General features: G+C 39.0%; 1 protein-coding gene across 1 annotated transcript; it reads left to right on the top strand.

The window, feature by feature from the left end:
- The first annotated feature begins 54 nt into the window (after positions 1–54).
- Positions 55–24461, top strand: LOC127796317 (uncharacterized). The gene is made up of 3 exons (XM_052328402.1): positions 55–422; positions 7356–7523; positions 23769–24461. The coding sequence occupies exons 1-3, from the start codon at positions 143–145 to the stop codon at positions 23978–23980; spliced, it is 660 nt and encodes a 219-aa protein (XP_052184362.1). The 5' UTR covers positions 55–142; the 3' UTR covers positions 23981–24461.
- The last annotated feature ends 589 nt before the right edge of the window (positions 24462–25050 follow it).

The raw sequence follows: 25050 nt of genomic DNA, 5'->3' as shown, positions 1-25050 counted from the left end.
TGCCCTGCCCCATGCAATTCCAGTATTAATGTAATTGCCCTAAAATCAACATCAAAGCCAAGCTTTTCTTTCCCCCCTCCGCTTGGAGCCCAAGCAACGAACTAACACGGAGGGGGGAGAGAGAAGGAGAGAGAGAGAGACAATGGCGCTGCTCAGGAGAGGCGTTGGTGTTCTTCACGCGCTAGCCGCCAGAAAACGAACTGATCCGCTGCGGTTTCGGTCTTTCCTTTTCTCATCGTCATCATCGTCGCCCTCGTCTTTGGCGGTGCCCGGTACGGATGTTGTAGCAGCCGGATATGATCTCCTGATAGACGGGTCGCCCGAAGCCGGCGCCGCCGTCTCCGCTACCGCTGCCATCGGTTCCTCTCTCCTTCAGCCTGGGGTCGTTGTTTATGACGGCGTCTGTCATCTATGCCACAAAGGTACGAGTTCATTTTATTCGTATATAGTAATTTGTACACGGTTTAATAGGTCTAAATTTCTGGAATTGCTTTCCCTGTTAGGTTATCATGCCCGTTGAGAAACTTTCAATTGTCACATCTGAACATATCTTTATGCATTCTTAAATTTGTGATGCATGTGCATTTTTGTACGTGTCTGGGTAATTGCATACTTTGTTGAAATTATGAGAGATGACAATGTGCATATATGACGACTTGATGTATATGACAATTTCCCAATATTGATAGTGCTCATCTCATCTCTGAAGCAGGGAGTCTCCATGCCAGTTATTGAAAGCAGGAGAACTGGTAAATTTTAGATAAATCTAAGGTTTGATCCCAGGGAAATGGAGTTTTATGGACAGGGGAGAAAGTAAATTTTAGTAAAACTAAAATCTATGATTTGACTCCACATTAGGTAGTTGTATTTAATTGAGGTTGATTGGGAGTTCCAATTTGGCAGGTTGAAATTTATATAACAGGAATTGTGATGCACGCAAAATAGTAGCAAGCATTTCCTGGATATTCAATTCACAAACACCAGACAGAGCCTATAACCCAGGTTTTCCTGGAGAGGAAACAAAACCAGCAAAATTAATGTGTTCATGATGTTGCATGGGTTGAATTAGATTTCAAAGCCATATTATTGACGGATTTGCATAATGTCAACTATAAAAGCTATGACACAACATTCTGACCTATTTGTGGAATTTGTTTGCAATGCAATTATATATTACTCAACTGTGAAACCATAGTTATGGGATTTCTTGGGTAATATTGCAAAGGTCTACTTTTCTGAAGTACCATAGCCTTAGGTGGTGTTCTTTCAGTTTTGAATTCATTTTTAATTTTGTGTTTTGAGTGTTTGTTTTGAGATTTTTGAAAACATATTTTTTTTGTCATTTTGAAAAATTGTTTCTTAAAATAGAAAACTAGAAAACGTGTTTATTTTGAAATTTTGAAAAACTATTTCTTTTTTTCATTATAATATTTTATTTAATAAATTTAATTATTAAATATTAAAATTAACTCTTCTTAATGAAATTCTACTATTAAAATAAAATAATAAATTTAATTAAAAAATTACTATACACTTTATAATATACTATATGTTATCTTATATTTTTAATTATAATATAGATATACTACATTTTTAAAATTTTAAATAAATATATAAATTTATTTTCAAATTTTAATAATAATTTTTTTTCTTTTTTTCTTTTCCTTTTCTTTTTTTCTCTTTTCTTTTTCTCCGGTGCCTTGCCTCTTCTCCATCGCCGGCCGGAGATTCACACAATCAAAGCCTACTATTAGAAACTCCAAGCCAAGGGAGTTTACATACACAAAAATGGGTCAGATTTAATAGTTGGATTTTCGTAAATCTAATATTTAATTTTCGGCCACAAACTTAAAACGTCATTGCCAGTTGCCACCGATCACCGTGGCCGGTTGTTTCTGGCAATCGGAGATAACCACTCGACACCCAAGGGCCCATCGACTAACATACCCAAAAATCAGCAAGATCCAATGGCTAAATCTTCTTAGATATAAGCTTAAACGTTCGACTCACTTGCCTATATACGCACTGTCAGTTGCCATTGGCCATCGTGGCTGGTGGTTTCCGGCGATCAAAGGCAACCACCTGATACCCAAGGGCCCATCGACGATCAGAGAAGGAAGAGAGGAGAGGAGATAGGAGACAAAACTAGCAAGAGAGGACGGGGGGCGGTCAATGGTGGCTCGCACGGCCAGTGGCGAGAGTGGTCGACAGCAGTGGCGGTCGCAGTCGACGACAGTGGCGGTGACTAGTGTTGTTACAGGCGCGTCTAGGCGCAAGGCGCCTCAAGGCGCGACCATCTCGCCTTGCCATGTCCAGGTGAGGCGAGATCCAGCCAGGCGCGCCTAGGCCCTTCAGGCATGCCTCCCTCAGGCGCACATGCCCAGCTAAAAAATCATGTTTTATTTTCTAAACATTTCTGTTAAAACTTAAAGAGAGAAAATAATAAAATATAATATTGAAAAGTCAACAAAACTCAAAAATATGATGTTCCAGCTCATTTGATTTCTAGAAGGCCAAGAGACTACACCTCCAAGGCTCCAAAACTCTCTTACGCAGCATTATTTTCTCTCCGCAACACAGTAATTGCAACTCCTCAAGTTCTTCTCCAGTTCTGATTGAGCTGCTTCTGCTTCTCTAGGCCAAGGTAACATATCGACAATCCCTTCTTCTTCTTCTTCTTCTTCTTACGCTGCTGGTAGTTGCTAGCCTACTTCTTCTTCGGCAATCCTTGTTGCTTCTTCTTCTTCTTATTACGCGGCTGCTTCTTAATCTTACGTTGCTTTGCTGCTATCCTTCTTCTTCTTCTTACACGGCTGCTTCTTACATTGCTACTATCATTCCTCTTGCTCCTTCTTCTCCTGTTATCCTTTTTCTTCTTCTTCTTCTTCTTACGTTGCTGCTATTGCTAGCCTGCTTCTTCTTCTTCTTCTGCTTCTTCTTCTTCATTTTTACGCTGCTGCTGCTACTTCTTCTTCTTCTTCTTCTCTTCCTCTGCTTCTTCTTCTTCGTTTTTACGCTGCTGCTGCTACTTCTTCTTTTTCTTCTTCAGTTATTTTTTTGTTTAATTTTTATTTGTTGATGCCTACTGCTGCTTCTTAATTCGTTTTTCTTGTAACATTTTTTGGCATAATTTAGCCTTAGTCTTTAAAAATTTTCAAGTATACTCATATAAAACTGCTGCAACTGCAACATTTAGAAATAGAATAGAAGTTTTAATCCTTAATCGGATCCTATGCTTGATTAGAAATAGAATAGAAGTTTGATCTCTACTACTTCCCTGGATTTCTTCTTTCCCCTCCCTGAATTTTTTTCTCTTCTCCTCCAATCTTTTGCAATACTTCTTGTTATCCTACATGGCTGCATCAGTTCTCCATTCCAGAAAATCCCATCGCTAATTAGAATTCTTTTTCAATCCCTCCCTTCCTTGGTTGAAATTCAGCCACTTATTGATCCATGCTTCTTTTCAGATTTTTTTTACAATGTATTTGAATCTCCATTCCAGAAAATCCCACCGCTAATTAGAATTCTTTTTCAATCCCTCCCTTCCTTGGTTGAAATTCAGCCACTTATTGATCCATGCTTCTTTTCAGAATTTTTTTACAATGTTTTTTCAAATTTATGACTCCTTGCTTATGATGATTATGGCAGATATCCTAATCCTAATGGCATCTGATTCAAATGCTCCTAGTGGCTCCTCTGGCAGTGGTAGAAAAGATCCAGCATGGAAATATAACACACTGCCAGATCCAAAGGACATAAACTGTTTAAAATGTAATTTTTGTGGAAAAATAACGAAAGGAGGGGTTTACCGAGCTAAACAACACCTTGTTGGAGGGTATAGGAATGCCAAAGTTTGTCCAAAATGTCCTTCACATGTTAAAGAAGAAATTAGAGAGTATATGTCAAAAAAGCTAGAAGAGAAGAACAATAGTGATGTTATACCAGATTTTGACGACATTGATACCCTCGGAGATGATGATGATGATGAAGTGGTTTTTGAAAGAGGTGTTAAAAGGCCTATGTCTTCAAGTTCAAGTCAAGGTTTAACAATGCAACAAAAAAAGCAAAGGATGAAAGGGCCTTTGGATTTGCTTTTGCCTCCTAAACTTAAAGTGAGCACTGGGAAGCAAACAACAATGGAGACCCATGTCAATAAAGAACTGAGGGAGAATGCTTGCGTTTGGTTTTCTAGATGGATGTATGAAGCTGGCTTGTCTTTCAATGCAGTCAAGTATCCAAGTTTTAAGCCAAGGATTGAGGCTATTGGTCGAGCTGGTTCAGGCATGAAACCTCCTAGTTATCATGAGGTGAGAGTTCCTTATCTTAAGAAGGAGTTGGTACGCACAAATGAAATTATGAAGAGTCATAAGGAGGATTGGCCTAAATATGGATGTCCCTTATGTGTGATGGTTGGAAGGATAAGAGAGAGAGATCTTTGCTTAACTTTTTAGTAAATTGTCCAAAGGGAAGCATGTTCATTAGATCCATTGATACTTCCTCATATGCCAAGGATGCTGTTAAAATATTTAAATTACTTGACCAGTTTGTAGAGGAAGTAGGTGAAGCAAATGTGGTTCAAGTTGTGACTGATAATGCCTCGGCTAATGTTTTAGCTGGTAAGTTTGCTATTTTTTAACTTTTACATTTGAATGATGTTGATGTTGTTAGTTTAATGACAGATTTTTAACTTGTCTTATAGGAGAGTTCTTAATGGCTAAGCAAAAGCACTTATATTGGACATCATGTGCTGCCCATTGCTTAGACCTAATGTTAGAAGATATTTTTAAACTTCCTATATTGAAGAAGACTTTTCAAAAAGCATGTGCAGTAAATGGATTCTTGTATAGCTCTACACAAGTGTTGAATATGATGAGAATATTCACAAAAAAGAGAGAGATGTTAGGACCTGGGAAAACAAGATTTGCCACGGCTTTCCTCACCCTTTCAAGACTTCATAAACAAAAATCCAACTTGAGGAAGATGTTCACTTCAGAAGAGTGGACTAACTCTAAATTTGCAAGAGAAGCACGTGGTAAGCTTGCATCTCAAACAGTGTTACAAGATTCATTTTGGAAAAATGTTCTTTATGCTCTCAAGGTGTCAAGGCCACTTGTCAAGGTGCTTAGAGTGGTAGACAATGAGGATAAGCCTGCTATGCCTTATATTTATGAGGCTATGGATAGGGCAAAAGAAGCCATTGCAAAATCTTTTGATGATGAAAGGAAATACAAGCAAATATTTGAAATCATTGATGGGAGGTGGAATATTCAATTGCATCGTTCTCTACATGCAACCGGATATTACTTGAATCCAGAATTTTTTTATTCAAATGCAAGCATTGGAGAAGATCGAGAGATTATTGATGGGTTGTATCAAACCATAGAGAGGTTGGTTCCCACTACAGAGGTGCAAGACAAAATTTCTAAAGAGCTAAGCTTATATAAAAATGCTGAAGGGATATTTGGAAAACAAATATGCATAAGAGGAAGGAATCAATTGGCACCAAGTAATATGGTTTTTTAATTAATAATCTAAGTAAGTCTAATCATTAGTCTACAACTAGCAATTTTCAATTACTGATTATGTCATTATGGTATATTTTTTTCCAGTTGAATGGTGGTCTCAATTTGGTACTGCAACCCCTAATTTGCAAAAGTTTGCCATCAAGATATGTAGCCTCACTTGTAGCTCTTCAGATTGTGAAAGGAATTGGAGTGTCTTTGAGCATGTAAGGGTGTTTTTTCTTATTCTTAATATTCACCACTAAAGGTGTATAGTTTCTTATTTCTTTAACTTACTGATTCTAATTTAATTATGACAGCTTCATGACAAAAAGAGAAATCGATTGGAGCAACAACGTCTCAATGATTTGGTATTTGTCAAGTAGAATAGAGCTTTGAGATGTCGTTTCAGTTTGCCTAAATCAATTGATCCAATTTCTTTAGATGAAGTTGATGAAAGTAATGAGTGGTTGCTTGGGGCAATTGATAAATTTGGAGAGTCAGATGATGAGCTGGTACATCAAGATCATGATTTGACATGGGCTGATGTTGCTATGGCATCTGGTGTTGAAGAAGCTAATCACTCAACTAGATCAAAAGCGACTTCAACTTCAAATTTGACAAGGGGGAGGGGGACAAGGGCATCAACTTCAAATGCTCCAATGGATCTTGACGAGGAAGAAGAAGATGGAGAGGGAGATGATGTAGAAGAAGATATTGGAGATGATAGTTCTGATGATGAAAATATGGATACATTTGATCTTGATGATGAGGATGATTTCTAGTTATTATGTATATCTAGTTAATCCTAATTAAAATTTAGCCATTTAGGACCTATTAATGGTTTAAGGTTGATCATTTAACTTTTCCTTTTAAATTGATTGTTGACTTGAAGTCTTAAAACTAACATTTTTTGGTGGGTTTTGCTTAAGTTTAATGACATTTTTAATACTATTTTGTTGGCTTTTAATTATATATGTCAAATACTAATTTTGTTTTTTATTTGTGGTGTTTAAATGTTGATTCTTTTTTCTGATTTGTTGAAATATGGTGGGATTTAATTTGCTGAAATTTACAGGTATGCATGAAGTATGTTTATGTTGTGATTTATTTAATATATGTTGAATTCTTGAATTTTTTGATAACATAAATGTTGATATGTGATTAGGATCTATTTTATGACTTATTATTCAATTAAGAAGTATATTTTTCTCTCTTCTTAGTTAGCATGCGCCTTGCACCTGCCAGACGCGCGCCTCGCCTTGCGCCGCGCGCCTCATGCTCCTAACCCTTTGCGCCTTAGTGTGCCTTGGGCCTTTAACAACACTGGCGGTGACGATTGATGACCAAATGAAGAGAAGAGGGGAGAAAGAAGATAAGAGATGAGAGAGATAGGAGAGATGCGAGTCTACAAGATTGGGGTGGAGGGGGGGTTTCCGCATTTTGGATGTTTTGGGAATTTTCAGTGTGTTTTGCCTGAAAACATCCAAAACAACTTGTTTTAGGTTTTCATTACAATTTTTTTTTTCTTGTTTTCGAAAATGCGTTTTGAAAACAACAACGTAAATGCGTTTTTAGTGTTTTGAAAAATTGAAAACTTAAAAATGGATTGAAAATAACAAAAAGAATGCAGCCTTATTGTTTCTAAATTGATCCTAGCCTTATCTTCCAAATCTGGATCCTTGTTGCTTTGAGCAATGATACTAGTTTCTCTTGTGATTGTATAAAACTAGTTTCTCATACTTGTTTTCCCTCGTGATTTCATGCAATGTGAATTCTTTGCAATTAGTAGGATGCACACAATGCTTTGTTTATTATGGTGTTTTGTGTTATTCTACAATTTTTCCTTTTCAGGGGTGAAGTGGGTAATTAGAGCAGACAAATATAGGAAGATCAAGTTTTGTTGTCTTCAGTCAAAAGTAGCTGAACCTTACATGAGATTATGTGGTGTTGATCGAGAGGATGTTCGTCGTCGCTTCTTGTTTATTGAAGGCCCGGGTCTGTACCACCAAGGCTCCACTGGTAAGCCCCTGCCTCTATGCATAGAAACCATTATATCTCTTATATTTATTTGTGGCTTGACTTCTACATGATATTTGTGATGCCCCGCTCTCACTTACGAGTGCCACTCGTGAACAATGATCTAAATTACTCACATGCCTGGTTATTTGTAAAGGGCGGACTATGTTTCAATACGAAACGCCTCCTAGGTGGGAATTAGGTTTCGTCCTTCCCTTCTCTCCATTCCAGGATCGACTAACAAATTTGGGTTTTAACCATACCATGCTTGGTTAATTAAATTTCTATTTAAATTGTCCAATCACCATTTTTTTTATTATATTATTTCTTCATCTTTTCCAATATTCATCAGGCTCCATCATTGATTTTACCAATTTCGAGGAAAAATTCGTAAATTTTAATTTTCCAAATTTTCTCATTTATTTCCAAAAATGCCTGAAAAATCCCTTTATTTTGAAAATTCCTTCGGGGCCCAAGATCAATCAAGAAATGCCCTAAAAATCCCCGACTTTTCGATTTTTTTTTAAAAAAAATTGACTAGCGAGGCCTGCTAGAGCGCCCGGGGCCCTGCGGTGTGCTGGCTGAGCGGGCTGGACGCGGGCTTGCGCGCTCGCGAGCTGGTCGCGCATGTAGCGCGCACCTGCACGCCCGCATCCGCGTGCCTGCGCACGCCCTGCCTGTCGCCCACGCACACTTACTGCCCATTGAGGCTCCCTGCGGGCAACTTGTTGGCCCCAACTGCTGCTGCCGCCTTCACTCCTTTTTCTCTGTTTCTTTTTTTTTTTTCTTCTTGGGCTTCCTAACCCAAATTTTTTAGAAATTAAATTAAATAAATACTCACCAAAAATCGCCCACATTTCTAACAAAAATCATATTATTTACCCCCTTTGGTGCTTCCAACAACCCATACCAAATATGAGATTTACACCAATACTTAGGCTTCAACATGCCATGAGCCAATATCTCACTTTCAAAATAAAATCATACATTCCAAAAATAGAGATTAAACACCATATACCAAGGAGACTACATCCAAGCTTGATACATTGCAAGCCATAACAAATAACACAAATATACATCAAAGCATTCTAAATCTTCCAAGGCTTCAAGCTTGCAACCTTCCCAACCTCTTTGCATATTAAAACCCTACGAGGGAAGGATAAAAATCTCATGAGCCATAAAGCTCAGTAAGCGTGTAATGCATATAAATATGAACATAATCATATTTATGTATGCCAAATGCATGCAAATGAGGCTAGGTCCATTCATCCTCACAACCCACCAAGGTTTGAGGCATCAACCTACTCCTCCCACAACTCTAGTTCTCCATATGGCCATAGGTCCACTAGAACTCACACTATGCAAGTGTTAACCACTACATGCAAATGCTATATAAAAATGTTATCAAACATATTTACCAACTTGCAAGGCCACCTCACATGGGGCCATCCCTTACCTTTTCTCATTCTTTGAAGCTTCCACAATCTTTGGCTTCGAAGAACCTCATTGCCTCCAACTTTCTTACTCAAAGAAACTTTAAAAGAAAACAAGGTAGCTAAGCCACCATTCAAGAGAAACAAAAGGATTTATACTGCATCAAAGTAAAAACCTTACCTTTCTTCCTTTCTTTCCTTCACATTGGAAAGTTTCTCCCAATTACTCCCTTGAATCCCTTCCTTCTTTCTCTCTTTCTTACTTTCTTCAAGAGACCTCTTCCAATTTCCTTTTATATCTAATAGTCTCAAGATTAAATCTTAGCCTTTGGATTTACTTTAGGAGAGCAAATCTCATCCACACAATAAACACAATCCATGGCATTAGGTCTTGCTTAATATCCACCCTTGGATCTCTTTCACTTTCCAAGACAAGATCTTAGCCACACAAGAAAGCACAATCCATGTGCTCTTCTCATCTTAAATCCAAGTTTTGGTTTCATCAAGACAAGATTTCCACCCTTGGATCAAGTCTTCAAATCCCAAAAATAGAATTTCTTTTTTATTTATTTTAATTGACTACTTTCAAGCCATCACAAGAGAGTGACTAATTTCACTCATGTTTCCCATTTATTTAAATCTCACAACCATTAATGGTGACAATTTATCATTTTCATTTGGAATTTCTTTATTTCAACACCATCATTACATGAATGGCTAATTTCCATCAACATTTGGATTTTCTTAATTCCACCATTTTACTTGAACAAGACTTTGTCAAGTGTCACCTCTAGACACAAATCTTGTCTTCCAAGCATTAAATCCAAGCCATCCAATTTTCCACCACCTTTATTCACCAATTTAGGGAAAAATAATTTCCTCTCACATAATAATAAATTACAATTACTTTCCCTCTTCCATAATTAAATTCCCTCATGGAATTTATACTCCAAATTACCAAAATGTCCCTAGGAATTAACAATTCCATTCAATTGCACAAATATGATTAATTCCCAACAAATTCTCATTCCAACTAGGGAATAATTTTTAAATTTTCCAATTAGGCTTTTATTGGGTCTCGCTACCCAATTTACCAAAACGCCCCTCCCCGAGGGCACCATTATTCTCATAGATCCACTTATCATAAGGGCACTTTTCGGAAGTTTCAAACAACCTTCCTTACTTTCTAACACCAATAACACCGGGTGTTACAATATCCTCTTCATGTCTCATTCATGGAGGAAAAAAATTAAGAGGAACTGCCTGATGTTATTTTGAATTAATTTGATTAGTCAATAGATGATCATCTTTCCATTCTGATTTTAACTTTCAGAATTGTTGATTGCTTTGTTCCTGCTGTATTTAACTATAAGTAGACTGATAACTTTGCCACATGGAAAACATTGATTTGCAGTTGTAGTTTATTAAACCAAATTTTGAAGTTGGATTTGGAGATGCAAGTAGTTAGTTCTTAACTGAGGCATAATTCTAGCAAGCTACTAGTCAAGTTAAAATATTTCAATAGCAGGTAACATGAAGAAAATCTTAGAGAGTTTCTTTATGCAATAGGTGCCTTGGTAACACTTGCTACAAATGCTTTCAAATATCCAAAGATTGAGTGGTCATTTGGAAATTTGTCACACGCTAGACTGGAATTTGCTTAGATTAACATTCAAAGTCAGTTTTTTTTATTCCTACTGAAGTATTATCAATGGCAACTCATGGCTTTCAGGCATTGTCTCTCTTGATGATAGTTGAATCTGTCAAAATATGATGAACATTCACTGAACAAAATGCGGGCAGTGTGTGGCTAGACCAATTTTATTTGGTCGATGGACTAGCAGATTAGACATCTCATAGAGCCAAGAATTTTATGGTTGATAGCATGAGTTATGTTTCTTTAACCATAAATTGTTATACCGTAGGTATTTAGCAGCTTTGTGCTCTGCAGTCCCATGACTTAAGTTTCGTAAAACCAGAGATGAGATGGATGCTCTCTCTCTCTCTCTCGGGTTATGTTTCGAACCAGGTTCATTACAAGCATTTCCTTATTGTAAACTTGTAAAACTTTGCGTTGTCCACCTCTTCTTATGTATTTGAATCTTCCAGGCTCTTTGGAACAAGGGGCACCTAGTAATTTCTTAAAGGAGGCTTCCTGTAATGGGAAATAACTCAGATTTGTTGAGGAAGAGGAAGAGATTAAGGTAGCAAGGGGTGTGGATCACAGTTGACATGCTGGCATTCAGCTAGGCATTGCTAGTTATGATGATTTATATGAAAGATCCATCTTTAGCAACTATGGTGGTCATCCTGAAGTTTTTGTTCTGAAGGTATCTGATATCTATAAGATTAAAACTGAGGCTTATGTGATAACAGAGACAAAAAACTCAGCAAGATGAATGGTGTTACCAATTCTCCCTCTTCTTATGCATTATAAGGAACCTTAGAAATCCCTGCTTGCTAGTGAAAAGTTGGGATTTGAGAGGGCCGCCAGCTAGGAAATCCAAAAGACTTGGATGGAATTTCCTACTCTAACATTGAGGTCACCATCAGTACCCTAGTAACATTGAAGCTATCACTATATCTCTTATAGGGAAATTTACCCAATTAGTCTTTGAAAAAGACAAATCACCTCAAATGTAACCCTATGACCATCTCCTTGTGGCTCATAAACTCAGGAAAAGTGTGCCTCCCCCTCCCCCCAACCCATAGAGACTTTCACTAAATCAAAAGCCAACTTATCCATTACTAGGATCCTGCCTGTAGTACTTACTAGAGGCCCCAAGGCAACCCAATCCATCCACCTACCAGCTAACACTCTAACCTCCATCATCATTATCAAGTTCGTAGGGTTTCAGTAGGGTGTAGCAGTTTATTTTGTATGTCAGCTATAGCAGATTATTTCTGTAGAGGATTAGTTACAACCTGTAACTGATTTGTAACTATTTGTTGGTTAGGTAGGTATAAAGCTAACCAATCTGTTTGGAGAATCAATTAATCAAGTATTGAATTTAGTTTCTCATTTGTCTCTCAATTTTCTCTCTGTTTTCCTCCCCTCTCTCTCAGTTCTTTCTCCGTTTCTTTTTTCCATTCCTCCTCCTCAATTCTATTCTAAAAAATCCTAGATTCCAGACTAGGTCTTGACAATTGTGGTATCAGAGCAGTTGATTCTTGGATTACTAATTAGATAGCTTGACTTGATTGGAGATGGAAGACAACACCAAAATGAAGCAATTGGAGGCACAGGTTAACCAAGTTAATTCCTTGGTGAATAGTCTACAAACTTGAATGGAAGCTGTGGAAGTAAGATCTAGTAAGCATCACCAAGGCATTCAATCATTGGAGAACAAGTTGGATGCTTCAATGGATGGATTGGCTAAAAGACTCAATGGGTTCTTGCAGATGTTTTCTAGAATTCAGCAAATCAGCTTGTCAATGGACTTTCTGCTGAAGGAGGTGGTGGATAAGAAAATGCTAAAAGTTCTTTCAATTTTATAATATACCATAATTCTAGAAGATCAATTTGGCTTCAGCTTATCTGAATGATATTGGTAATGCTTGGTATCAAGGGATGGGTAAGACTTAGGGTTGAATGCATATGGAAAGATTTTGTGGAAGAATTCTGTGAAAGATTTGGGGATAAAAATAGGACCGATGTTATAGAGGAATTTAATAAATTGAAGCAGGTTGGATTGGTGCTTGAATATCAAACAAAATTTGGGGAGCTAAAGTCTTTTAACGATCATAACTAACCCTTCCTTATCTGAAGCCTATTTTGTTTCTAGTTTCATTAGTGGCCTATGTGAAGAGTTCAGACTGACAGTTAAAATGCTGCAACTTGCAACAATCAAGCAAGCAGTAGAAAGGGCAAAATTACAGCTGGAAGCTCTGTTCTGGAAACATAGAATTCCGTTTAAGGGAATTGGGCCTAGCAGTAACTAGATTCTGGAGTGAATAAGACAAACCCTTTTCCAAAGATTTTCCAAGGTCAAACTTCCTCAGAATCTTACCAACCAAATGCAGCAAAAACTTCCAATGTAGAACAGAGGAGACAGTTTGGATTATGTTATAAATGTGGAGAAAAGTTTATTCCTGAGCATCAGTGTAAGAGGCAATTGTTGCAACTGGAAGGCAGAAACGAAGATGAGGAAATTACTGAAGTGTTGATGTTTAGCATTGAGAAATCTGTCTAGAAGATTAAGAGATCAGAAGATCCCTCAAGTGAATGGAAGTAGCTGGAAATTCTAAGTTAGGGAGAGGCTAACTTAGGTGTTTTATTATAAGGGTTACTGGCTTAGTTTAGTCTTTGTGTAGGATAAAATAAAAAACCTTGTAATTACTGCCTTCTAACCTCTATAAATAGAAGGCTTAGGGCGAGGCAGTCGGTCAACTAAAATTAATTCATTCATTCACTGCAAACGAGCGCTGGAAAATGAGAGAAAAGTCTAGATTAAATAGCCTTTGTAATCTCATGATTGAAGTGCTTATGTGAGAGGGAGTTCTTGTAGTGATCGTTCATTGGATTTCTAGTGGATTGCTCTCGGATCAAGGCTGGAGGTAGTAAGTCTATTGATGAGCATGTGGGGCATATTCGGGAGGTGTTGAGGGAAAACAAACTTTATGTTAATTTGAAGAAGTGTACTTTTATGAGTGAGAGCTTGTTCTTGGGCTTTGTTGTAAGCAAAGAGGGCATAAAGGCAGATGAGGAAAGAGTGCGAGTTATTAGAGAGTGGCCTACCCCTAGAAATGTCAGTGATGTGAGGAGTTTCTATGGGTTAGCAACTTTCTATAGGCGAGTTATCAAACACTCTAGTAGTATCGTGGCTCCAATTACTGAGTGTTTAAGGAAAGGAAAATTCTATTGGGGTGAAAAACAAGAGCAGAGTTTCGTCTTGATAAAAAGAAGTTATGTACCGCTCCTGTCTTAGCTTTGCCAAGTTTTGACAAATTGTTTTGAGGTTGAGTGTGATGTGAATGGAGTGGGTATAGGTGTTGTGTTATTTCAAGAGAAGAGACCAATTGCATTTTTCAGTGAGAAGTTGTGTGAAGTTAGAAGAAAGTGGTATACTTATGATAAGGAGTTTTATGTAGTGGTGAGGGCTCTTAAAACATGGGAACATTACTTAATTGTCAAAGAGTTTGTTTTTTACATGGATCACCAAGCTCTTAAGTACTTGTAGCCAAAGGCAACTGAGGAGTGATATACATGCTAGATGATCTTCTTTTGTTGATAAATTCCCATATAAAATTGTGCATAAGTTGGGACAACATAATCGAGTGGCGAATGCTTTGAGTAGGCGTGTGGATTTGATCAAGACCCGTAGTGTTGAGATTGTTGGGTTTGAGTGCTTGAAAGAATTATATGCGACAAATAATGATTTCAAACATGTGTGGGAACAATGCACGTCTCAGCAATCGTTAAGAGATTTCTATGTGCATGATGGGTTTCTCATGAAGGGAAATCAGTTGTGCATCCCTTGCACATCCTTCGTGAGAAAATTATTCGGGATTTGCATGGTGGTGGCTTATGTCAGGTCTCGAGGATCTGATTAAGGACTTAGAAAATTGGGAGAGGAAAATCAGAGAGAAATGAGAGAGAATTCAATAGAATGAGTGGTAATATTTCTAAATAATCCGAGAGGGAGAGAGAGTATCCATATATAGCTGGGATTCTCTCCTCACGTACTGTAACCGATTACACCTATGGGGAATGTACAAGTTGCCACATTAGCAACAAATTTTGTACCATTCCTTACAACAACTAACTAACTCCGCCTAGATTCCTTTCTTATTCATTCAGTCCCTCTATTACATTTAATTGCAATACTACCCTTATATCCCCACGGTACCTGACAATTACACTACCCTTCAAAACTTTTCTTGTCCACAAGAAACATGGAGGAGGCTGGCCACACGGGGGAACTGGTTCAAGATGTCCGGAAGATACTCCCATAGTATTACTGTCCGAGTGTTGATCAGACCACTTAATGAGAACTTTGAGTAATTGGGGCACCCTGCCTGTAGATCACTCTTTTGTCAAGTATAGCTATCGGTTCTCGAATAGGGGCTTCAACCTGGGGAAGAGTTGGTAGGATGGAGCTTGCTGGTTGTGCCCCCACTGCCTTCTTGAGGAGTGAAACATGGAAAACTGGATGTATATTAGAACCCTCTGGTAATTGTAACCGATATACCACTGTTCCTACCTTTGCAATAACTGGAAAGGGTACATAGAACCTCGGATGCAATTTGGAGCTGGGGTGGGGAAGTAGGGTTCTTAGGTGTCTCGGTTTCAGCTTTAGATACACGATGTCATCTACTTGAAATTCTCTTTCACTCCTTCTCTTGTTTGCAAATTGTTTCATCCAATTTTGAGAATTAGCTAGCTCCTCCTTAATCCCCTGCAGAGCTTGTTGCCTCTGCTGTAGGTATGCATCGAGCGATGCCACCGTTGAGTTATCTACCAAGGTTGGTAGAAGGGGTGGTTTGTAACTATAAAGGGCTTCAAAAGGGGACATTTTTATGGCTGAATGGTGGCTGGAATTGTATCGCCATTGAGCCATCGGAAGCCATTTTTGCCATGTCTTTGGTTGAAGGAAACAAGTACACCTGAGATACATCTCCAAGCACTGATTAAGCCTTTCGGTTTGCTCGTCTGATTCAGGGTGGTATGCACTTGACATCTTCAGTTTCACCCCCAGTAATCCCATAAATTCTTTCCACAGTAGGCTAGTAAAGATTTTGTTTCTGTCTAAGACTATAGCCTTAGGTGTTCCATGTAGTTTAACCACTTGGTCTAGGAATATTTTGGTCACCTCTTGGGCAGTGTATGGATAAATCTGACCCATAAAATGCCCAACTTGTTGAAGCGGTCCACGACTACCATAATGCAGTCTCTACCTTCTGATTTGGGCAGCCCCTCTGTAAAGTCCATTGAGATATCCTCCCATGGACCCTCAGGAATATTCAGAGGCTGGAGTAGCCCAGATGTTGCTACATTCTCTGGCTTGCACCGCTTGCAAGTGTCACACCTTATCACAAATTCCATAACATCCTTCTCAAATCCTAGCCATCTGAAGAGTTGTTTGACCCGATGGTATGTGTTTATGATACCCGAGTGTCCCTTGATGGGAGAGGCATGCAGTGCCTCTATTATTCTCTTTTTCAATGCTTCCTCTTCCCCAATCACCAGATTTCCTTGGTATTTAATCATCCCATTGGTTAGGGTGTAGCTCAGTTTGGATGGGGGATCAACTACCAACTGCTGCAGGAGCTCCCGAGTCTTCTCACTTGAGGTATAATTAGTAACCACCTCTTGGCACCAATCTAGGACAATAGTTGAGATTGTAGCTACACTTCCTTCTTCGAGACATCTGGAGAGAGCGTCCGATGCTAGGTTTTCCTTACCCTTCCTATATTGAATCACATAGTTCAAACCCATTAATTTAGTCATACCTTTCCGTTGTAATTGTGTATGCAGCTTCTGTTGTAGCAAAAATTTGAGGATTTCATGGTCCGTCTTGATCACAAAACTCCCCCCTTTGAGATTAATGGCGCCACTTTTCTACTGCCATTAGTATTGTTAGAAGCTCTTTTTCATAGATGCTCAACCCGAGGTGTCTTAGGGCAAGGGCTTGACTAAGAAAGGCTATGGGTCTGCCTTCCTGAACCAAGACTGCTCCAATCCCATTAGTGCTCGCATTTGTTTCTAGGATGAATTGCTTGTTAAAATCAGGCAGGCCTAAAGTTGGTACTTCGCTCATGGCCTATTTAAGTTTGCAAGAAGCTTCCTCAGGCTCAAAATCCCACTTAAATCCATCTTTCTTCCATAGGTTAGTAAGGGGTCGATTGATTATGCTATACCGCTTAACGAACCGGCGATAGTACCTAGTTAATCCTAGCAATCCTCTCAACCCTTTCACATTGTGCGGCCTTGGCCAGGACACCATTGCAACCATCTTACTAGGGTCATTGCTCACCCCTGAACTGGATATGATATGCCCAAGGTATTCAACCTGCTGCCTAACAAAAGTACACTTTGACTCCTTAACATACAACTTATTGATTCTAAGGACCTCAAAGGTAATTTTCAGGTGGTTTAGGTGTTGTGCAAAGGTAGGGTTGTAAATTAAGATGTCATCAAAGAATACTAGGATGAATTTATGCAAGTATGGTTCGAAAATTTTGTTCATTAACGCCTGAAAGGTTGCGCGGGGGCGTTAGTTAGGCCAACTCGTAATGCCCTTTATGAGTCTTAAAAGCTGTTTTAGGGATATCTTCAGGCTGCGTTCTGATTTAATGATAGCTTGATCGGAGGTCTAATTTGGTAAAGACAGAGGCATTTTTAAGCTCATCAAGGAGATCTTCCACAATTGAAATGGGAAACTTGTTTTTGATAGTCGTGGCGTTGAGTTGACGGTAGTTAACGCAAAACCTCCATGACCCATCATTTTTCTTAATAAGCAATACCGGTGATGCAAAGGGGTTATGGCTGGGTTGAATAATGGACTTTTGCAACATATCTTTGATGAGTTTTTCTATCTCTATTTTCTGTCTGGGAGAATAGGTCCTTGGGTGGTAGGGAACTTGGCTCGAAGAATAGGTCCTTAAATTCAATTAACAGTATGTTAAGAGAGTCAAATTTCTGTACATGCCATAGACTACGAGAGTTATTGCCCACTGTCTTTGCCAGATGATGCTCTTCTCCTCACTCCCCAAGGGTAATTTTCATGGTATGGATAGAAAATAATTGAGCCACCTATGATAACTTGCTCTTTAGCATCCTGTGCAACCTCTTACCCGAAATGATTTTACACTCCCACCTTTGGATTTCCCATTAGGACCTTCTTGCTGCCATATTTTTCGAAAGTCACCTCCATTTTATTGAAATCGAAACTGACTGGACTAATTCCCTTCATCCAATCCACTCCTAACACAACATCACAGCCTCTCAACTTTAGCAACCTCAGATCAGTTGAAAAATTTTCTCCATTCATCTCCCAACATAAGTCCTTACAGGACGACTGACTCATCACTTTGCTGTCGTTGGCAACCGTTACTGATAAGGGAAGGGAAGGACTGACTTCGCAGCCTAACTTTCTTGCCATAGCTTCACCCAAGAAGCTATGGGTACTCCCACTATCGATGAGAACTGTGATCAGGTGACTGTTTACCCTTCCTTCTACCTTGATAACCTTACTATTGTTCACCCCCTTCAAGGCATGTAATGAAATCTCCCCTTGATCCTCCCTCTCATTTTCTGATAATTCCTCTCTATCCTCAATGTCCTCATCTTCTCCTTCCAACAGTAGTAGTTGTCTCTTACACTTGTGGCCCACGAAATACCTATCCCCACATTTGTAGCATAGACCAGCTACTCGCCTCTGCTCCATTAGTTTACCTCCTGCGGTGGGAACAGGGTTGGTGGAAGGCAGGGCCAGAACACCTCTACTTTGGAACCCACCTTCTCTTGGTGCCAATCTATTTCTAGCCTGCCAACCTCCTATGATCACTCCTCTCACCTGATTCCTCTGTTTTTTTGTCATTGCATCAACGATCATCTCCTGTAACCTTGTGCTCTCTGCAGCCTGCTTCCCTGTGTGGGGTTGCATTATCTTCACCATAGGTTTCACCTTATCCCCTAGGCTACTAATGAAGCTCGAAATGTAGTACTTCTCGGATAACTGAGGGTCATGCACCATCATCAACGACAGCTCCTCGAATTTCTGCTGATAGACCTGGACCATCCCCTCTTGTTTGAGTTTGTTAAATTCTTCAATTATGTCCCTCATGCTTTTATCTCCGAACCTTACACACAGATTTTCTACAAACACACCCTAGGGGCTTCCCTCCTTGACCGTGAGCCACCCTTGATACCAAGCATCTCCCATATCATTCAGGTAGGCAGAAGCCATTGTGACCTTCTGTTGTTCCGAAATTTGGTATAGGGAGAAAACTCGTTCACATCTTCTCGTCCACCACCTCGAGTTCTCTCCTTCAAACAATGGAATCTCGAGCTTCGGTGTGGGGTAGTTCGGGTGGTGTCAATTAGCCAAAACTCCCAACCTCCTTTCCCTTACATTCTCCCCCACTGTGTTCGTATCAAACTCGAACTCCTACGTTCCCACCGGTCAAGGTTCTACCCCTACTCGGGGAAAAACGGGCTCCGTTCTTTCTCTCGGAGGAAACTCGGGAGAGAGCTTGTTGTCACGCTCGATCCTTGTAGAAGAGGTTCCTTCCGGAATTCTGGAAGGGACGATTAGGCGGGAAGAGTTTGGGAGGGAAAGAGAAGAGTAGAATGTAGAGAGAACGAGAGACGTGTGAATGAGAATGAGAGGGAAAGGAAGTTAGTGGAATAATCCTCACATGAGTTCCCCATCCTCAGCTTATCTCTATTTATAGGACTTACAAGTGGGGCGCGGCAGTTAGGCAACTGCCCAAGCGCGCGCCAATTGAATTGGCAACCAGAAAGTATTACAATTCTGCCACTATACTACCCCTTACAAATATACCCATCTACCCTTATACCTCCCATTACAATTATACCCTTGGGCTATGACACTTGTTGATGGGTGAACATTTGCGCGATCATTTGCATTTTGTTCCATCATCTGTTCCCGAAGCGGAGTGCTTTGCTCGCGACTCTCCAGCCTCCAACGTTCCATTGCTTGGTCAATTCTGGAATCGACTCCTGCTCCAATAGAGAGTTCGAGACCTCCCACTCGATTCTGCACCTCTGCTATTGCTGTTGTCACTTGTTATAGCTAAGACTCCATTTGCTTTATTCTTATCCTGTCGGCCATGGTTATAATTCTTATGAGTATTAATTGACGCCCAAGAATGATGATTTGATACCAGATTGTCAGGTCCTGAGGATTTGACTAAGGACTTACAGAATTGGGAGAGGGAAATCAGAGAGAAATGAGAGAGAATTCAATAGAATGAGTGGTAATATTTCTCAATAATCCGAGAGGGAGAGAGAGAGTATCCATATATAGCTGGGATTCTCTCCTCATGTTTTGTAACCGATTACACCTATAGGGAATGTACAAGCTGCCATAGCAGCAACAAATTCTGTACCATTCCTTACAGTAGCTAACTAACTCCGCCTAGATTCCTTTCTTATTCATTCAGTCTCTCTATTACATTTAATTGCAATACTACCCTTATTTCCCCACGGTACATGACAGCTTAGCAAGGCATTTTGGCAAGGACAAGACTATTGAAGCTATTATGAGAAGGTATTATTGGCCAAGAGCAAGGAGAGATGTTTCTATTATTGTGGTTAGGTGTTGTGTATGTCAAACAGCTAAGGGGCAATCTTCTAATGTCAGTCTCTACATGCCATTATTTGTTTCCAATGTTATTTGGGAAGATTTCTCTATGGACTTCGTGTTGGGTCTACCGCGAACCCAACGAAGTATGGATTCTGTTCTTCTAGTGGTTGAAAGGTTTTCCAAGATGACGCACTTTCTTCCATGCAAGAAGACAACAAATGCAGTAGCGATAACCAAACTATTTTTTAGGGAGGTTGTTAGACTACATGGAGTCCCTACAACTATTACTTCGGATTGTGATACAAGGTTTTTGAGTTATTTTTGGATTACCTTGTGGAGGATGTTCGATTCATCTTTGAATTTCAACAGCACAGCGCATCCCCAGATTGATGGACGGATTGAGGTGTTGAATTGTATCTTGGGAAATCTGATTCGTAGTGTTTGCAAAGACAAGCCAAGATAATGGGACCTAGTCATAGCTTAAGCGGAATTTGCCTGTAACAATATCGTGCATAGCTCAACAAGAAGATCACCATTTTCCATCGTATACATGAAAGTTCCTAATCATGCATTGGATTTGGTAAAGTTGCCAAAGGTACCAGGTTTCAGTGTTGTAGCTAGTGACTTAGCTGAGCAAGTTCAAGCGGTTCAGGAAGATGTCAAGCAAAAGTTGCACAAGGCAAATAAGAAGTACAAGGTGACAGCTGACAAGCATAGGAAGAACAAGATATTTGAGGTTGGAGATGAAGTTATGATATTCTTGAAGAAGGAGCGAATTCTAGCAGGAAAGCAAAGCAAAGCAAGCTCAATTCAAAGAAGTATGGTTCTTACAAGATTACAAAGAAGATCAATGATAATGCTTATATTGTGGATTTGCCTAATCATATAGGTATTTTCAAAACCTTTAATATTGCTGATCTTTCTTTATATTTGCTGGATGTTAAGTTGTCATACCCGAATCATAATTCGAGAATGAATGCTTCTCAAGTGGAGATGAATGATGCGGTCATTGATCAAGATCCAGCCCAAGGCCGACCCGACCCAAACTAGGCAGCCTGGAACAGTAGCAAAACAGTATTTTAATACTTCATATGTTTAGGATGGTAATTCTATTTCATGTTTGTTAGGGTTTTATTTCTATTAGGATTCTAATTGGATTTTATTTACTAGTATTAGATGGATTAACCAAACTCTATAAATATACCTAAAAATTAGGGGTTGTAATCAGATTTATTATTTAATAAATTCCAGCAAACCAATTTGGTTTTTTCTAACAAAAAGCTTCGGTTTTTGCATCTAGTTGAGAGTCTAGTTTTGGTCGTTGAAGTTTGTTCTCTTAAGGGTACTTGAAACTTATTGTTTCAAGGGTTTCTTTTTGTGTTTTTTTTACACACATGCTACATGCTACGTTAGCTCTACCGACGGGCCCTATGTTATCTTTGTTTTGGGTTTTGTTGTGGTTATTTGTAGATTCAAGAAGCCTCAAAAAGACTTTTGTACAGGGTGGGTTACGTGATTTGTTTAAATACCATCTTCTTGTTGGGATTAATTTTGTCTTCCTGGCAGGGTGGGGCCTTAGCTTAGGCATTAGAAATGAGTGTCTTTAACAAAGCCATACCTTGCCAAAAGGTGTTGCAGTTTACTGAGTAGAATGGTTACCAGTGGAGAATAGTGGTGGCTTATAAGTATGGGTGCACTAGGGGGGATTATCCTAGAGGGAGAATCAATTCTCCCTATTGGGTTGGGCTGTGGAGAGTTATCAAGAACGTGTGGGATTAGTAAGCTAACTTTATCCATTTCAAGGTGAGAGATGGGTGATCGCATGAGAGAGAGAGATTTTTGGAAGACTAAGTGGTATGGGGAGAGTTACTATGGGGACACTCCTTGACTTGTTTTCCCTTGCCTTGGATGGAGATTCCTATTAGTGAGTGTCCCCAGTTCGTTTGAGGCTCTAATGTAGTCCCTGCACTTTGGATTGAGTTTTAAGTACTTGGAAATTGACTATGATAACCTTTTAAGATTTACTCATTTATTGTTTTTTTATTGGTTAAGTAGAGGACAGTTGCTTTTTTTATGGTTCCCATAACAGGAGGAACTTTAGTGCTCATTCTTCTGTGATGCTCTCTGTTACAAAGGGAGTACTGTGATGCTTGTTCTTCCCAAAGTTGCTGTCTTTGTTTGGACAACTGCCTTGGATACTATCCTTCTAACAATCTTAGGAAGCAGAAGCAGGTAGTAGTTGACCTGCTTTTCCTACAATTCTTAGTCAAAGAGAGGCATGCACTTTGTTTATAGCGTTTGGGTTTAGGGTTTAGGGGTTTTAGGCATGCACAATGGGTTATGCCATCCTATCTTGGAGTTGTTGCTTGTTTAGAGGCACAGATTCCCATCTGCTAGCCTGCTTACAGTTTGGGCATTGCTTCTTTTTTCTTTTTTCTTTTTTTTTGGTGTTATATATAGCCTAAAACAAATAGGAGAGTATTTGATAGTGTAGAGAGTATTTTATTTTATTTTTCTCTCCATTTTTCTTTCAGTTCAGGATGGACTCCTTTTTGTTGTACTTCCATCTTTGTGCAGTTTATTGCTGAGCTTCAGCTCTTGGTTGTGGATAGTATGAACTTCTTGTTTCCTAACTCTTTAGTAATTAGTGCTGAGTTTGCCTCCTTAAGACATCATGTTGTGATATATATATATATATATATATAAAAGATGCCCTAATCCTTAATATGGTTCTATCGAATTTTACAGTTTTGATATTGGTCTGTAGCTTTGAATCAACAAAGTTTGATTTGGCAGTTTGGGTCCAGTTGCAGAAACCCCATTCGTTATCCTTTGTGACCATGTGACTAGTTAAACTGCATGTTGTCTTTTAAAACTGTAGTTCTGACCATTAGTCTTCTTTTGCTTGTGCCATATCCTTACGGATCCATATCAGTCCACCATTACAAGTCGTGAGTGCTGTATGCTGAACGAATGGCCTGGACATTCGTTCTACATGTCCTCCTACATGCTGTATCTGGGCCCAACACAAGCTATAGACATTTACACTTAGGGTGCAAGCTAAAAGGAATTGGATGAACCAACTAATCATGCTCCAATTTGTCACCTTCCTTTTGAGACTGGGCACATATTATACACGTTTGTCTACAGATGCAAAACACTTACACCTGCAGACCTCCCATGCACACCCCCTCTGAAGCTTGGCCAGAGAATTATTTGTCATACTGCGTGGAGGTGGTTCAACTAGTGGCTGTAAATATGATGAGATCACTAAAAGGTGCTTCTAAATTCAGTCTGGCCGTTGACATTGCATCATAAAACTCTCATATATAATGTCTGTAGGGTGAATGTGGGCTAGTGAAACATGTTATCTGCTCATGAGTTCCATGAGAAGATACCAAAATCCATTCAAATTCTTCCCCTAATGTGAAAACATGAGCTTGTCCTTTTGGTAGCCTTGACTTTTGTTTTCTGTATACTGTTTTCGTTTTATGTGGCCTTTAAAGTCTGTCATCATGACCAGAGTAATTGAATTTTTGCAGCTGCATTAAAGGTATTGTCTCACTTGCCCTTGCCTTACTCCGCATTGAGCGCTCTACTTATAGTCCCAAAGCCCCTAAGAGAACCCGTCTACGATTTCATTGCCAAGCACCGCTATGACTGGTTTGGCAAGGAGGATGACTGTTTGGTTTTGCAAGAGAAAGAGTTACTCGAGCGATTTGTAGACAGGGAAGAACTGATGCATCGGAACTAATGCTACTGCTGAATCAGCAACCTCTCGGGCTGAAACCTGAAAATTTCTTACAAATGCCCAAATCTAAAGGTGTAAATACATACAAGGTCCGATAGACTAGTGTGACACAATTAAGCTGTCACATCTCATACATTTAGTCGGATTCAAATATGAATTCTAGACAAATTATCTGTTGGCATATAACCCACATAGAAGTCTAGAATTCATGTAGCCAACCCCACATAGTGAGTTAACGGCTGGATATGTTGTTATTGTTGTTGATCTCATTCATCAGATGATAGGATAGTCAAGTGGATTGGCAACACATGACACATAGTTAGATCATTCTCGAAGGCGAGAAAATTTTCTGTTTCTTTTTGCCTGACATTTTGGAGATTTAGGTCTCAAAGTGGCAATTACTATACACCGAGGAGAGGTTTTACTAGGGGTAAATTTCACTAAAATCTCGTGGTTTGTGTTGTAAATTTCACTAAAATCTCAAGTGGATTGGCCATTTCATTTGGTTTATTTTTGGTATTTAATATCTTTATACTTTACGTTTTTTATGGGTAAATTCCCCCCCCCCCCCCCCCGGTTTTTTAAAATCCACTGATCCTTGTGTTTTTTAAAATATCATTGATCTCCTTTATCTTTTACTAACCATGTAAATTGAGCATTTTGTCCCTTTTCTAATAAACCATTTTTGTTTCTTTCTTTTTCCTCTCTCATCTCTCCGCGAATGGAGGCAACCCCCCATCATCTCACTTATTGGTCAAAACATAATGTGTGGTGTGGATTCATCGAAATTTGAAACAACAAAGACATAGTGATTTCGTCGAAATCTTTAACAATAAATCCCCAATGTTAATTAAAACCCACATTAAAGAGATACAAAAATGTAATCATGTGGAGACATATAAGTCCCTTGCAAATTTGTAGTAGACAAATTTTGAATTTTTTTTATTAATTTATTATTTATTTAAAAGATTGGAAAAATATTGCCTTTTACAAAATATTTACTTAAAAAGCAATGCTAACTATTATCTCAAGAAATAATAATTGTATTTTATTTTTTTAGATAAAGTGCATTA

Source organism: Diospyros lotus, chromosome 3, assembly GCF_014633365.1.
Source record: "Diospyros lotus cultivar Yz01 chromosome 3, ASM1463336v1, whole genome shotgun sequence".
In the NCBI taxonomy this organism is placed as follows: domain Eukaryota; kingdom Viridiplantae; phylum Streptophyta; class Magnoliopsida; order Ericales; family Ebenaceae; genus Diospyros; species Diospyros lotus.
The sequence above is the reverse complement of the archived record's forward strand: the minus strand, read 5'-3'. Positions and strand labels throughout refer to the sequence as shown.

Bases quoted from the DNA above. Each gene is read 5' to 3' on its own strand.
- LOC127796317 (XM_052328402.1), top strand. From the start codon at position 143: ATGGCGCTGCTCAGGAGAGGCGTTGGTGTTCTTCACGCGCTAGCCGCC. The intron at 423-7,355 runs GTACGAGTTCAT...TTTCCTTTTCAG, and splicing joins CTGTCATCTATGCCACAAAG to GGGTGAAGTGGGTAATTAGA. The intron at 7,524-23,768 runs GTAAGCCCCTGC...GAATTTTTGCAG, and splicing joins GTACCACCAAGGCTCCACTG to CTGCATTAAAGGTATTGTCT.